The following is a 17,320-nucleotide window of genomic DNA, read 5'->3' on the forward strand; positions in this document are numbered from 1 at the left end:
ACATAAACCAATACATTCAATCAGCATCCTCTACCTAAACCAACATATTCAATCAGCATCCTCTACATAAACCAATACATTCAATCAGCATCCTCTACCTAAACCAACACATTCAATCAGCATCCTCTACATGAACCAATACATTCAATCAGTATCCTCTACCTAAACCAACACATTCAATCAGCATCCTCTACCTAAACCAACATATTCAATCAGCATCCTCTACCTAAACCAACACATTCAATCAGCATCCTCTACATAAACCAATACATTCAATCAGCATCCTCTACCTAAACCAACACATTCAATCAGCATCCTCTACATAAACCAATATATTCAATCAGCATCCTCTACCTAAACCAACATGTTCAATCAGCATCCTCTACATAAACCAATACATTCAATCAGCATCCTCTACCTAAACCAACACATTCAATCAGCATCCTCTACATAAACCAATACATTCAATCAGCATCCTCTACCTAAACCAACACATTCAATCAGCATCCTCTACAGAAACCAACACATTCAATCAGCATCCTCTACCTAAACCAACATATTCAATCAGCATCCTCTACCTAAACCAACACATTCAATCAGCATCCTCTACCTAAACCAACACATTCAATCAGCATCCTCTACATAAACCAACACATTCAATCAGCATCCTCTACCCAAACCAACACATTCAATCAGCATCCTCTACCCAAACCAACACATTCAATCAGCATCCTCTACCTACACCAACACATTCAATCAGCATCCTCTACCTACACCAACACATTCAATCAGCATCCTCTACATAAACCAATACATTCAATCAGCATCCTCTACATAAACCAACACATTCAATCAGCATCCTCTACCTAAACCAACACATTCAATCAGCATCCTCTACCTAAACCAATACATTCAATCAGCATCCTCTACCTAAACCAACACATTCAATCAGCATCCTCTACATAAACCAACACATTCAATCAGCATCCTCTACCTAAACCAACACATTCAATCAGCATCCTCTACCTAAACCAACACATTCAATCAGCATCCTCTACCTAAACCAACACATTCAATCAGCATCCTCTACCTAAACCAATACATTCAATCAGCATCCTCTACATAAACCAATACATTCAATCAGCATCCTCTACCTAAACCAACATATTCAATCAGCATCCTCTACATAAACCAATACATTCAATCAGCATCCTCTACCTAAACCAACACATTCAATCAGCATCCTCTACATGAACCAATACATTCAATCAGCATCCTCTATCTAAACCAACACATTCAATCAGCATCCTCTACCTAAATCAACACATTCAATCAGCATCCTCTACCTAAACCAACACATTCAATCAGCATCCTCTATCTAAACCAACACATTCAATCAGCATCCTCTACCTAAACCAACACATTCAATCAGCATCCTCTACATAAACCAACACATTCAATCAGCATCCTCTACATAAACCAATACATTCAATCAGCATCCTCTACAAAAACAAATACATTCAATCAGCATCCTCTACCTAAACCAACACATTCAATCAGCATACTCTACCTAAACCAACACATTCAATCAGCATACTCTACCTAAACCAACACATTCAATCAGCATCCTCTACATAAACCAATACATTCAATCAGCATCCTCTACCTAAACCAACACATTCAATCAGCATCCTCTACAGAAACCAACACATTCAATCAGCATCCTCTACCTAAACCAACATATTCAATCAGCATCCTCTACCTAAACCAACACATTCAATCAGCATCCTCTACCTAAACCAACACATTCAATCAGCATCCTCTACATAAACCAATACATTCAATCAGCATCCTCTACCTAAACCAACACATTCAATCAGCATCCTCTACCCAAACCAACACATTCAATCAGCATCCTCTACCGAAATAAACACATTCAATCAGCATCCTCTACCTACACCAACACATTCAATCAGCATCCTCTACATAAACCAATACATTCAATCAGCATCCTCTACATAAACCAACACATTCAATCAGCATCCTCTACCTAAACCAACACATTCAATCAGCATCCTCTACCTAAACCAATACATTCAATCAGCATCCTCTACCTAAACCAACACATTCAATCAGCATCCTCTACATAAACCAACACATTCAATCAGCATCCTCTACCTAAACCAACACATTCAATCAGCATCCTCTACCTAAACCAACACATTCAATCAGCATCCTCTACCTAAACCAACACATTCAATCAGCATCCTCTACCTAAACCAATACATTCAATCAGCATCATCTACATAAACCAATACATTCAATCAGCATCCTCTACCTAAACCAACATATTCAATCAGCATCCTCTACATAAACCAATACATTCAATCAGCATCCTCTACCTAAACCAACACATTCAATCAGCATCCTCTACCTAAACCAACATATTCAATCAGCATCCTCTACCTAAACCAACACATTCAATCAGCATCCTCTACCGAAACCAACACATTCAATCAGCATCCTCTACCTAAACCAACACATTCAATCAACATCCTCTACCTAAACCAACACATTCAATCAGCATCCTCTACCTAAACCAACACATTCAATCAGCATCCTCTACCTAAATCAACACATTCAATCAGCATCCTCTACCTAAACCAACACATTCAATCAGCATCCTCTATCTAAACCAACACATTCAATCAGCATCCTCTACCTAAACCAACACATTCAATCAGCATCCTCTACATAAACCAACACATTCAATCAGCATCCTCTACATAAACCAATACATTCAATCAGCATCCTCTACCTAAACCAACACATTCAATCAGCATCCTCTACATAAACCAACACATTCAATCAGCATCCTCTACCGAAACCAATACATTCAATCAGCATCCTCTACAAAAACAAATACATTCAATCAGCATCCTCTACCTAAACCAACACATTCAATCAGCATACTCTACCTAAACCAACACATTCAATCAGCATACTCTACCTCAACCAACACATTCAATCAGCATCCTCTATCTAAACCAACACATTCAATCAGCATCCTCTACCTAAACCTACACATTCAATCAGCATCCTCTACATAAACCAACACATTCAATCAGCATCCTCTACCTCAACAAACACATTCAATCAGCATCCTCTACCTAAACCAACACATTCAATCAGCATCCTCTATCTAAACCAACACATTCAATCAGCATCCTCTACCTAAAGCAACACATGCAATCAGCATCCTCTACATAAACCAACACATTCAATCAGCATCCTCTACCTAAACCAATACATTAAATCAGCATCCTCTACAAAAACCAATACATTCAATCAGCATCCTCTACCTAAACCAACACATTCAATCAGCATCCTCTACCTAAACCAACACATTCAATCAGCATCCTCTACCTAAACCAACACATTCAATCAGCATCCTCTACCTAAACCAACACATTCAATCAGCATCCTCTACCTAAACCAATACATTCAATCAGCATCATCTACATAAACCAATACATTCAATCAGCATCCTCTACCTAAACCAACACATTATATCAGCATCCTCTACCTAAACCAACACATTCAATCAGCATCCTCTACATAAACCAATACATTCAATCAGCATCCTCTACATAAACCAACACATTCAATCAGCATTCTCTACATAAACCAACACATTCAATCAGCATCCTCTACATAAACGAACACATTCAATCAGCATCCTCTACATAAACCAACACATTCAATCAGCATCCTCTACCTAAACCAACAGATTCAATCAGCATCCTCTACCTAAACCAACACATTCAATCAGCATCCTCTACCTAAACCAACACATTCAATCAGCATCCTCTACCTAAACCAACACATTCAATCAGCATCCTCTACCTAAACCAACACATTCAATCAGCATCCTCTACCTAAACCAACACATCCAATCAGCATCCTCTACCTAAACCAACACATCCAATCAGCATACTCTACCTAAACCAACACATTCAATCAGCATCCTCTACATAAACCAATACATTCAATCAGCATCCTCTACCTAAACCAACACATTCAATCAATATCCTCTATCTAAACCAACACATTCAATCAGCATCCTCTACCTAAACCAACACATTCAATCAGCATCCTCTACATAAACCAACACATTCGATCAGCATCCTCTACATAAACCAATACATTCAATCAGCATCCTCTACCTAAACCAACACATGCAATCAGCATCCTCTACATAAACCAACACATTCAATCAGCATCCTCTACCTAAACCAATACATTCAATCGGCATCCTCTACAAAAACCAATACATTCAATCAGCATCCTCTACCTAAACCAACACATTCAATCAGCATACTCTACCTAAACCAACACATTCAATCAGCATCCTCTACCTAAACCAACACATTCAATCAGCATCCTCTACCTAAACCAACACATTCAATCAGCATCCTCTACCTAAACCAATACATTCAATCAGCCTCATCTACATAAACCAATACATTCAATCAGCATCCTCTACCTAAACCAACACATTCAATCAGCATCCTCTACATAAACCAATACATTCAATCAGCATCCTCTACCTAAACCAACACATTCAATCAGCATCCTCTACATAAACCAATACATTCAATCAGCATCCTCTACCTAAACCAACACATTCAATCAGCATCCTCTACCTAAACCAACATATTCAATCAGCATCCTCTACCTAAACCAACACATTCAATCAGCATCCTCTACATAAACCAACACATTCAATCAGCATCCTCTACCTAAACCAACACATTCAATCAGCATCCTCTACATAAACCAATACATTCAATCAGCATCCTCTACCTAAACCAACATATTCAATCAGCATCCTCTACATAAACCAATACATTCAATCAGCATCCTCTACCTAAACCAACACATTCAATCAGCATCCTCTACATAAACCAATACATTCAATCAGCATCCTCTACCTAAACCAACACATTCAATCAGCATCCTCTACAGAAACCAACACATTCAATCAGCATCCTCTACCTAAACCAACATATTCAATCAGCATCCTCTACCTAAACCAACACATTCAATCAGCATCCTCTACCTAAACCAACACATTCAATCAGCATCCTCTACATAAACCAATACATTCAATCAGCATCCTCTACCTAAACCAACTTATTCAATCAGCATCCTCTACCCAAACCAACACATTCAATCAGCATCCTCTACCTAAACCAACACATTCAATCAGCATCCTTTACATAAACCAATACATTCAATCAGCATCCTCTAACTAAACCAGCACATTCAATCAGCATCCACTACCTAAACCAACACATTCAATCAGCATCCTCTACCTAAACCAATACATTCAATCAGCATACTCTAACTAAACCAACACATTCAATCAGCATCCTCTACCGAAACCAACACATTCAATCAGCATCCTCTACCTAAACCAATACATTCAATCAGCATCCTCTACCTAAACCAACACATTAAATCAGCATCCTCTACATAAACCAACACATTCAATCAGCATCCTCTACATAAACCAATACATTCAATCAGCAACCTCTACCTAAACCAATACATTCAATCAGCATCCTCTACCTAAACCAATACATTAAATCAGCATCCTCTACCTAAACCAACACATTCAATCAGCATCCTCTACATAAACCAACACATTCAATCAGCATCCTCTACATGAACCAACACATTCAATCAGCATCCTCTTAAATAAACCAATACATTAAATCAGCATCCTCTACATAAACCAACACATTCAATCAGCATCCTCTACCTAAACCAACACATTCAATCAGCATCCTCTACCTAAACGAACATATTCAATCAGCATCCTCTACCTAAACCAATACATTCAATCAGCATCCTCTACCTAAACCAACACATTCAATCAGCATCCTCTACCTAAACCAACACATTCAATTAGCATACTCTACCTAAACCAACACATTCAATCAGCATCCTCTACATAAACCAACACATTCAATCAGCATCCTCTACCTAAACCAATACATTCAATCAGCATCCTCTACCTAAACCAACACATTCAATCAGCATCCTCTACCTAAACCAATACATTCAATCAGCATCCTCTACCTAAACCAACACATTCAATCAGCATCCTCTACCTAAACCAACACATTCAATCAGCATCCTCTACCTAAACCAATACATTCAATTAGCATCCTCTACCTCAACAAACACATTCAATCAGAATCCTCTAGCTAAACCAACACATTCAATCAGCATCCTCTACCTAAACCTATACATTCAATCAGCATCCTCTACCTAAACCAACACATTCAATCAGCATCCTCTACCTAAACCAACACATCCAATCAGCATCCTCTACCTAAACCAACACATCCAATCAGCATACTCTACATAAACCAATACATTCAATCAGCATCCTCTACCTAAACCAACACATTCAATCAGCATCCTCTACCTAAACCAACACATTCAATCAGCATCCTCTACCTAAACCAACACATTCAATCAGCATCCTCTACCTAAACCAACACATTCAATCAGCATCCTTTACATAAACCAATACATTCAATCAGCATCCTCTACCTAAACCAACACATTCAATCAGCATCCACTACCTAAACCAACACATTCAATCAGCATCCTCTACCTAAACCAATACATTCAATCAGCATACTCTAACTAAACCAACACATTCAATCAGCATCCTCTACCGAAACCAACACATTCAATCAGCATCCTCTATCTAAACAAATACATTCAATCAGCATCCTCTACCTAAACCAACACATTAAATCAGCATCCTCTACATAAACCAACACATTCAATCAGCATCCTCTACATGAACCAACACATTCAATCAGCATCCTCTGCATAAACCAATACATTCAATCAGCATCCTCTACATAAACCAACACATTCAATCAGCATCCTCTACCTAAACCAACACATTCAATCAGCATTCTCTACATAAACCAACACATTCAATCAGCATCCTCTACATAAACCAACACATTCAATCAGCATCCTATACATGAACCAACACATTCAATCAGCATCCTCTACCTAAACCAACACATTCAATCAGCAACCTCTACCTAAACCAATACATTCAATCAGCATCCTCTACCTAAACCAACACATTCAATCAGCATCCTCTACCTAAACCAATACATTCAATCAGCATCCTCTACCTAAACCAACACATTCAATCAGCATCCTCTACCTAAACCAACACATTCAATCAGCATCCTCTACCTAAACCAACACATTCAATCAGCATCCTCTACCTCAACAAACACATTCAATCAGAATCCTCTAGCTAAAAAAACACATTCAATCAGCATCCTCTACCTAAACCTATACATTCAATCAGCATCCTCTACCTAAACCAACACATTCAATCAGCATCCTCTACATAAACCAACAAATTCAATCAGCATCCTCTACCTAAACCAACACATTCAATCAGCATCCTCTACCTAAACCAACCCATTCAATCAGCATCCTCTACCTAAACCAACACATTCAATCAGCATCCTCTACCTAAACCAACACATTCAATCAGCATCCTCTACATAAACCAATACATTCAATCAGCATCCTCTACCTAAATCAACACATTCAATCAGCATCCTCTACCTAAACCAACATATTCAATCAGCATCCTCTACCTAAACCAATACATTCAATCAACATCCTCTACATAAACCAATACATTCAATCAGCATCCTCTACCTAAACCAACACATTCAATCAGCATCCTCAACATAAACCAATACATTCAATCAGCATCCTCTACCTAAACCAACACATTCAATCAGCATCCTCTACCTAAACCAACACATTCAATCAGCATCCTCTACCTAAACCAACACATTCAATCAGCATACTCTACCTAAACCAACACATTCAATTAGCATACTCTACCTAAACCAACACATTCAATCAGCATCCTCTACATAAACCAATACATTCAATCAGCATCCTCAACATAAACCAATACATTCAATCAGCATCCTCTACCTAAACCAACACATTCAATCAGCATCCTCTACCTAAACCAACACATTCAATCAGCATCCTCTACCTAAATCAACACATTCAATCAGCATCCTCTACCTAAACCAACACATTCAATCAGCATCCTCTACATAAACCAACACATTCAATCAGCATTATCTACATAAACCAATACATTCAATCAGCATCCTCTACCTAAACCAACACATGCAATCAGCATCCTCTACATAAACCAACACATTCAATCAGCATCCTCTACCTAAACCAATACATTCAATCAGCATCCTCTACAAAAACCAATACATTCAATCAGCAGCCTCTACCTAAACCAACACATTCAATCAGCATACTCTACCTAAACCAACACATTCAATCAGCATCCTCTACCTAAACCAACACATTCAATCAGCATCCTCTACCTAAACCAACACATTCAATCAGCATCCTCTACCTAAACCAATACATTCAATCAGCATCCTCTACATAAACCAATACATTCAATCAGCATCCTCTACCTAAACCAACAAATTCAATCAGCATCCTCTACCTAAACCAACACATTCAATCAGCATCCTCTACATAAACCAACACATTCAATCAGCATCCTCTACCTAAACCAACACATTCAATCAGCATCCGCTACCTAAACCAACACATTCAATCAGCATCCTCTACCTAAACCAACACATCCAATCAGCATCCTCTACCTAAACCAACACATCCAATCAGCATACTCTACATAAACCAATACATTCAATCAGCATCCTCTACCTAAACCAACACATTCAATCAGCATCCTCTACCTAAACCAACACATTCAATCAGCATCCTCTACCTAAACCAACACATTCAATCAGCATCCTTTACATAAACCAATACATTCAATCAGCATCCTCTACCTAAACCAACACATTCAATCAGCATCCACTACCTAAACCAACACATTCAATCAGCATACTCTACCTAAACCAATACATTCAATCAGCATACTCTAACTAAACCAACACATTCAATCAGCATCCTCTACCGAAACCAACACATTCAATCAGCATCCTCTACCTAAACCAATACATTCAATCAGCATCCTCTACCTAAACCAACACATTAAATCAGCATCCTCTACATAAACCAACACATCCAATCAGCATCCTCTACATAAACCAATACATTCAATCAGCATCCTCTACATAAACCAACACATTCAACCAGCATCCTCTACCTAAACCAACACATTCAATCAGCATTCTCTACATAAACCAACACATTCAATCAGCATCCTCTACATAAACCAACACATTCAATCAGCATCCTCTACATGAACCAACACATTCAATCAGCATCCTCTACCTAAACCAACACATTCAATCAGCAACCTCTACCTAAACCAATACATTCAATCAGCATCCTCTACCTAAACCAACACATTATATCAGCATCCTCTACCTAAACCAACAAATTCAATCAGCATCCTCTACCTAAACCAACACATTCAATCAGCATCCTCTACCTAAACCAACATATTCAATCAGCATCTTCTACCTAAACCAATACATTCAATCAGCATCCTCTACCTAAACCAATACATTCAATCAGCATCCTCTACCTAAACCAACACATTCAATCAGCATCCTCTACCTAAACCAATACATTCAATCAGCATCCTCTACCTAAACCAACACATTCAATCAGCATCCTCTACCTAAACCAACACATTCAATCAGCATCCTCTACCTAAACCAACACATTCAATCAGCATCCTCTACCTCAACAAACACATTCAATCAGAATCCTCTAGCTAAACCAACACATTCAATCAGCATCATCTACCTAAACCTATACATTCAATCAGCATCCTCTACCTAAACCAACACATTCAATCAGCATCCTCTACATAAACCAACACATTCAATCAGCATCCTCTACCTAAACCAACACATTCAATCAGCATCCTCTACCTAAACCAACCCATTCAATCAGCATCCTCTACCTAAACCAATACATTCAATCAGCATCCTCTACCTAAACCGACACATTCAACCAGCATCCTCTACCTAAACCAACACATTCAATCAGCATCCTCTACCTAAACCAACACATTCAATCAGCATCCTCTACCTAAACCAATACATTCAATCAGCATCCTCTACCTAAACCAACACATTCAATCAGCATCCTCTACCTAAACCAACACATTCAATCAGCATCCTCTACATAAACCAACACATTCAATCAGCATCCTCTACCTAAACCAACACATTCAATCAGCATCCTCTACCTAAACATTCAATCAGCATCCTCTACCTAAGCCGACACATTCAATCAGCATCCTCTACCTAAACCAATACATTCAATCAGCATCCTCTACATAAACCGACACATTCAATCAGCATCCTCTACCTAAACCAACACATTCAATCAATATCCTCTATCTAAACCAACACATTCAATCAGCATCCTCTACCTAAACCAATACATTCAATCAGCATCCTCTACCTAAACCAACACATTCAATCAGCATCCTCTACCTAAACCAACACATTCAATCAGCATCCTCTACATAAACCAACACATTCAATCAGCATCCTCTACCTAAACCAACACATTCAATCAGCATCCTCTACCTAAACATTCAATCAGCATCCTCTACCTAAGCCGACACATTCAATCAGCATCCTCTACCTAAACCAATACATTCAATCAGCATCCTCTACATAAACCGACACATTCAATCAGCATCCTCTACCTAAACCAACACATTCAATCAATATCCTCTATCTAAACCAATACATTCAATCAGCATCCTCTACATAAACCGACACATTCAATCAGCATCCTCTACCTAAACCGACACATTCAATCAGCATCCTCTACATAAACCGACACATTCAATCAGCATCCTCTACCTAAACCAACACATTCAATCAGCATCCTCTACCTAAACCAACACATTCAATCAGTATCCTCTACCTAAACCAACACATTCAATCAGCATCCTCTACATAAACCGACACATTCAATCAGCATCCTCTACCTAAACCGATACATTCAATCAGCATCCTCTACCTAAACCAACACATTCAATCAGCATCCTCTACCTAAACCAATACATTCAATCAGCATCCTCTACATAAACCAACACATTCAATCAGCATCCTCTACCTAAACCAACATATTCAATCAGCATCCTCTACCTAAACCAACACATTCAATCAGCATCCTCTACCTAAACCAACACATTCAATCAGCATCCTCTACATAAACCAATACATTCAATCAGCATCCTCTACCTAAACCAACACATTCAATCAGCATCCTCTACCCAAACCAACACATTCAATCAGCATCCTCTACCGAAATCAACACATTCAATCAGCATCCTCTACCTAAACCAACACATTCAATCAGCATCCTCTACATAAACCAATACATTCAATCAGCATCCTCTACCTAAACCAACACATTCAATCAGCATCCTCTAACTAAACCAACACATTCAATCAGCATCCTCTACCGAAACCAACACATTCAATCAGCATCCTCTACCTAAACCAACATATTCAATCAGCATCTTCTACCTAAACCAATACATTCAATCAGCATCCTCTACATAAACCAATACATTCAATCAGCATCCTCTACATAAACCAATACATTCAATCAGCATCCTCTACCTAAACCAACACATTCAATCAGCATCCTCTACCTAAACCAACACATTCAATCAGCATCCTCTACCTAAACCAATACATTCAATCAGCATCCTCTACCTAAACCAACATATTCAATCAGCATCCTCTACCTAAACCAACACATTCAATCAGCATCCTCTACATAAACCAATACATTCAATCAGCATCCTCTACCTAAACCAACACATTCAATCAGCATCCTCTACCTAAACCACAATGTAAGATCCATAAGCTGGTTTTCAGACAAACATGTTCTCAGTCAACCTATGTCAATAAACATTTTTCCTGTATGCCAACCCCATTGGCTGATGGGAACCCACCACTGACTGAACCTACCAATGAGAGCTATTCATCCAGTTTATGAGCTGTTCTGTTTGTTTCAATTCATCTGGGCTCTGGGGACCACGTCTACATTGAAATATCTCCTAACGATCTTTCAATGACTTCACAGGACAAATCACCTGCTCGGAACACTTAAAGATGGAATTGGCTCATTGCGTTTAATTTATGGATGTTGAGCGTCACCCCCGCTCTCCAGAGACTAATGGATCGGCCCAGACAGTAATGACTGGGGTGTATCGGGCTGACAGTTATGGATACTCTTACCACTGACTGTATAGGGGAGAGAATTTATAGACCCATCTAGAGTTGTCAAAGCACACTACAACACACTCAGACACACAATGTTGATACATACATCAGGGTGGAGAGGTGGGGGAGGGAGACGAGAGAGAGAGGGGGGGGAGGGAAGGAAGGGAGGGACAAAAGGAGGGACAGGAAAAAAATACAAAAAGAGAGGGAGAGAGAGTGAAAGACAGAAGGAAAGAGAGAGAGGAATATAGGATGATAAACCTCCCTCAAGCAGCTCAGTGTGATTATCATGGTGATTGTCATGGTGATTATCATGGTGATTGACATTATAATCTGTCTCCAGCCTTGCCTTGTGCCATTAGTTGATGCGTAATAGATTGAGTTATTGGCAATGTCACATGCCCTCATACAGACAGTACTCCATGATTGTAATAGGCCAGCTGATCAGTCATTCAACACAATAGGGCTGACATAAGCAGGTCAAGGGAGGAATTTTACAGAGAGAAACAGACAATAAATGATGATAAAGTAACAGCAATGCTTAAGATATTCACGATGGCCATACTTCCTAGTGTCTAACCAGTCAAAATAGGTTTATTAGTAGTGGCTACTTGTAGTGGAAGCTGGAGGGGGATTGTGTCCAGTCAGTGACCCTACGTGTTTTGATAAAGAGATGATTGGTGAGGTATCCTAGGGTGTGTGTTTTGGCTTGGAGGGGAAAGGGGTAAGCAGCTTAGGAGGCAGGATTAAGACGGACAAATACTTAAGAAGGGGAGAGGCCAGAGGAGGACACACCCAACAGCATATTACAGCCAGCCTTAACGGTCTATATTCAGAGTCTTTACATTTACATTTTTTTTTAATCTAGTTTCTAGAGTATCTAGTTCAGCCTTAACCGTCTCAATTCAGAGTATCTAGTTCAGCCTTAACCGTCTCAATTCAGAGTATCTAGTTCAGCCTTAACAGTCTCTATTCAGAGTATCTAGTTCAGCCTTAACCGTCTCAATTCAGAGTATCTAGTTCAGCCTTAACCGTCTCAATTCAGAGTATCTAGTTCAGCCTTAACAGTCTCTATTCAGAGTATCTAGTTCAGCCTTAACCGTCTCTATTCAGAGTATCTAGTTCAGCCTTAACAGTCTCTATTCAGAGTATCTAGTTCAGCCTTAACCGTCTCTATTCAGAGTATCTAGTTCAGCCTTAACCGTCTCTATTCAGAGTATCTAGTTCAGCCTTAACCGTCTCTATTCAGAATATCTAGTTCAGCCTTAACCATCTCTATTCAGATTATCTAGTTGAGCCTTAACCGTCTCAATTCAGAGTATCTAGTTCAGCCTTAACGATCTCTATTCAGATTATCTAGTTGAGCCTTAACCGTCTCAATTCAGAGTATCTAGTTCAGCCTTAACCGTCTCAATTCAGAGTATCTAGTTCAGCCTTAACCGCCTCTATTCTGAGTATCTAGTTCAGCCTTAACCGTCTCTATTCAGAATATCTAGTCAGCTTTAACCGTCGCTATTCAGAATTCCTAGTCAGCCGTAACCATCTCGATTCAGAGTTTCTAGTTCAGCCTTAACCGTCTCGATTCAGAGTATCTAGTTCAGCCTTAACCGCCTCTATTCTGAGTATCTAGTTCAGCCTTAACCGTCTTTATTCAGAGTATCTAGTTCAGCTTCAACAGTCTCTATTCCGGATATCTAGTTCAGCCTTAACAGTCTCTATTCGGAGTATCTAGTTCAGCCTTAACCATCTCTATTCAGAGTATCAAGTTCAGCCTTAACCGTCTCTATTCAGAGTATCTATATATATATATAGAGAGAGAGAGAGAGATTCAGACAGACTGACAACAAACAACCATACACAGGCCAGAAACTGAACTAGATACTCTGAATAGAGATGGTTAAGGCTGAACTAGATACTCTGAATAGAGACGGTTAAGGATGGGAGCAATTTCCATGGGACACCATGGGACCAAACAAACACCATGGGACCACGCAGCCGCCATAACCGCTCAGGAAGGAGACGCGTTTTGTCTCCTAGAGATGAACGTACTTTGGTGCAAAAAATGCAAATCAATCCCAGAACAACAGCAAAGGACCTCGTGAAGATGCTGGAGGAAACAGGTAGAAAAGTATCTATATCCACAGTATAACGAGACCTATATCGGCATAACCTGAAAGGCTGCTCAGCAAGGAAGAAGCCACTGCTCCAAAACCGCCATAAAAAAAACTGACTACGGTTTGCAACTGCACATAGGGACAAAGATCATACTTTTTGGATTAATGTCCTTTGGTCTGATAAAAGAAAAATAGAATTGTTTGGCCATAATGACCATCGTTATGTTTGGAGGGAAAAGGAGGAGGCTTGCAAGCCGAAGAACATCATCCCAACTGTGAAGCACGGGGGTGGCAGCATCATGTTGTGGGGGTGCTTTGCTGCAGGAGGGACTGGTGCACTTCACAAGATAAATGGCATCATGAGGAAGGAAAATGACGTGGATATATTGAAGCAACATCTCAAGACATCATTCAGGTAGTTAAAGCTTGATCGCAAATGGGTATCCAAATAGACAATGACCCCAAGCATACTTCCAAAGGTATTGAAGTGGCCATCGCAAAACCCTGACCTCAACCTATAGAAATTTGTGGGCAGACCTGAAAAAGTGTGTGTGAGCAAGGAGGCCTACAAACCTGACTCAGTTACACCATCTCTGTCAGGAGGAATGGGCCAAAAGTCACTCAATTTATTGTGGGAAGCTTGTGGAAGGCTACCCGAAACGTTGACCCAAGTTAAACAACTTAAAGGCAATGCTACCATATACCAATTGAGTGTATGTAAACTTCTGACCCACTGGGAATGTGATAAATAAATCATTCTCTCTACTATTATTGTCACGAACGTCGTCAGGGAAATGACTGGACCAAGGTGCAGCGTAGTAAGAGTACGTTTCTTTTTATTTTATAAATATCGCCGACAAAAACAAGAAACAACAAAAACGAACGTGAAGCTGACTAGGGCTATACAGGCCACTAACACAGACAACTACCCACAACTAAGGTGGCAAAACAGGCTGCCTAAGTATGATTCCCAATCAGAGACAACGATAGACAGCTGTCCCTGATTGAGAACCCTACCCGGCCAAAACAGAAACAGAAAACATAGAAATAAAGAAACTAGAATGCCCACCCTAGTCACACCTTGGCCTAACCAAATAGAGAATAAAAGCCTCTATGGCCAGGGCGTGACAATTATTCTGACATTTCACATTCTTAAAATAAAGTGGTGATCCTAACTGACCTAAAACAGGAATTTTTACTAGGATTAAATGTCAGGAATTGTGAAAAACTGAGATTAAATGTATTTGGCTAAGGTGTATGCAAACTTCCGACTTCTACTGTAGCTTCTATGAATGTCTATGTGTACTTATGTAAAGATGTCACATGCCTTCATGTCTGCATATGAATGTTTATGAAATCTAATCTATACAATCGCCACCTCAAACTAAGTGTATTAATGTCTATGTCCAGTATAGTTTATGGATGTAAATATAACTTATGACAAAATCTCAAACATATATATTTTTTGTTTCACACTTTTTTGGTTGCTAAATGATTCCATATGTGTTATTTCATAGTTTTTATGTCTTCATTATTATTCTACAATGTAGAAAATAGTACAAATAAAGAAGTAGTAGGTGTTCTAAAACTTTTGACCGGTAGTGTATATATCTGTATTGGTCTAATTTCTGTATCTCTCTCGCTTTCTATCTCTGTTTCCCTCTCCCTCTCTCTCACTCTCTTTATCGCTCTCTCCCGCTCTCTCTCTCGACATGACATTAGCCAGCTCAGAGAGCATGATGATGCTAGCTCTGATGACTTAGCGTAACTGGTAAGCCTCTACTCTCCCTCCCTGAAGTACTGCGGCCGTCTGAGAAGGGCAGATGAATATGTCTAAACACTGGAAAGGCTTGAAGACGGCTAATGGAGAGGCCTATTTACATAGTCAGTCGACCCTAAGTCTCCTGTTAAGAATCACAAGAGCCTCAAGCACCCCAGCTAAAACATCACGCCAGAGGACTATGGTCTATTGTGTTTGTGTGTGTGTGTTCCTATGGTCAATTACACTGCATATCCTTTTACCCAGTAGGTCTCTTTGAACTCGGATGTCACATTCCTATGGTAAAACCATTAGTGAATAGCCCTATTGATTTGCATTTTCTCGCTTTTAAGTAGGAAATAAAGTAACTGAGAAGTCATCGATTGTCATAAAAGAGGAAAAAGTCAATGTAAAACCTGTAAAACTCTTTAACTTTAAAACACTCCTCATTACTGAACCATCAACTGAAGGTTGTAAACCTTTTCTCATCCCTCGAAAAAACATTCCTAAAAAGTGTTTATAACTCTAGTTATCTAGTCTATAGCTTACCTATGACACAGAAAGGCTTCCGGGCGAAACGGAGGCGACCCTGCCATCCTCTGTAGCGACAGCAGCAGCCGGCCGACCAGATCCTGATGATGTACTCCAGCCCAAACACCACGATCATCACAAACTCCTACAGGAAGTGACAAAACAGGAAGTCAGGGGAAAGTGATACACAATGACTAAGCAATTGCTACAAATCTACAAATAGGTGTCACACTTGTAGATAGGTCTAACTATTTATATCAGTTTCATCATTGTATTGAAAGTACGAGAAATTATTTATCATCCAATTTCCAACATATTAAAGTGGCATGCTTTTTCTTGACATTGAAACAGATTCATGATTTGAATGATTGAACGATGACTTAAAGTGGTCTACTTCCTGTGAGTAGCATGTATATAATGTAAAATACCTTTGAATTCAGTGTCAACCTAAAATATGCCATGCACCATTAGCATGCTACATGTCAACACTGAGTCAACATAGGTAATTAGATCACTTGGCACAACATTAGCCAGCTAGCATTTGCTCCCAGTATACCATGATTCAAATTCAG

General features: G+C 39.4%; 1 protein-coding gene across 1 annotated transcript in view; it reads right to left on the minus strand.

Annotated features, from left to right (window-relative positions):
- The window catches only part of LOC129839860 (potassium voltage-gated channel subfamily KQT member 5-like), a 64,079-nt gene extending 47,191 nt beyond the window's left edge, over nucleotides 1-16,888 (minus strand). The window contains exon 1 of the mRNA XM_055907553.1: nucleotides 16,767-16,888. Within this exon, the coding sequence (XP_055763528.1) occupies nucleotides 16,767-16,884 (118 nt within the window). The 5' untranslated portion in view covers nucleotides 16,885-16,888. The remainder of the gene's footprint in view (nucleotides 1-16,766) is intronic.
- Nucleotides 16,889-17,320: the final 432 nt, after the last annotated feature.

This window comes from Salvelinus fontinalis, chromosome 40, assembly GCF_029448725.1.
Source record: "Salvelinus fontinalis isolate EN_2023a chromosome 40, ASM2944872v1, whole genome shotgun sequence".
NCBI classification, from domain to species: domain Eukaryota; kingdom Metazoa; phylum Chordata; class Actinopteri; order Salmoniformes; family Salmonidae; genus Salvelinus; species Salvelinus fontinalis.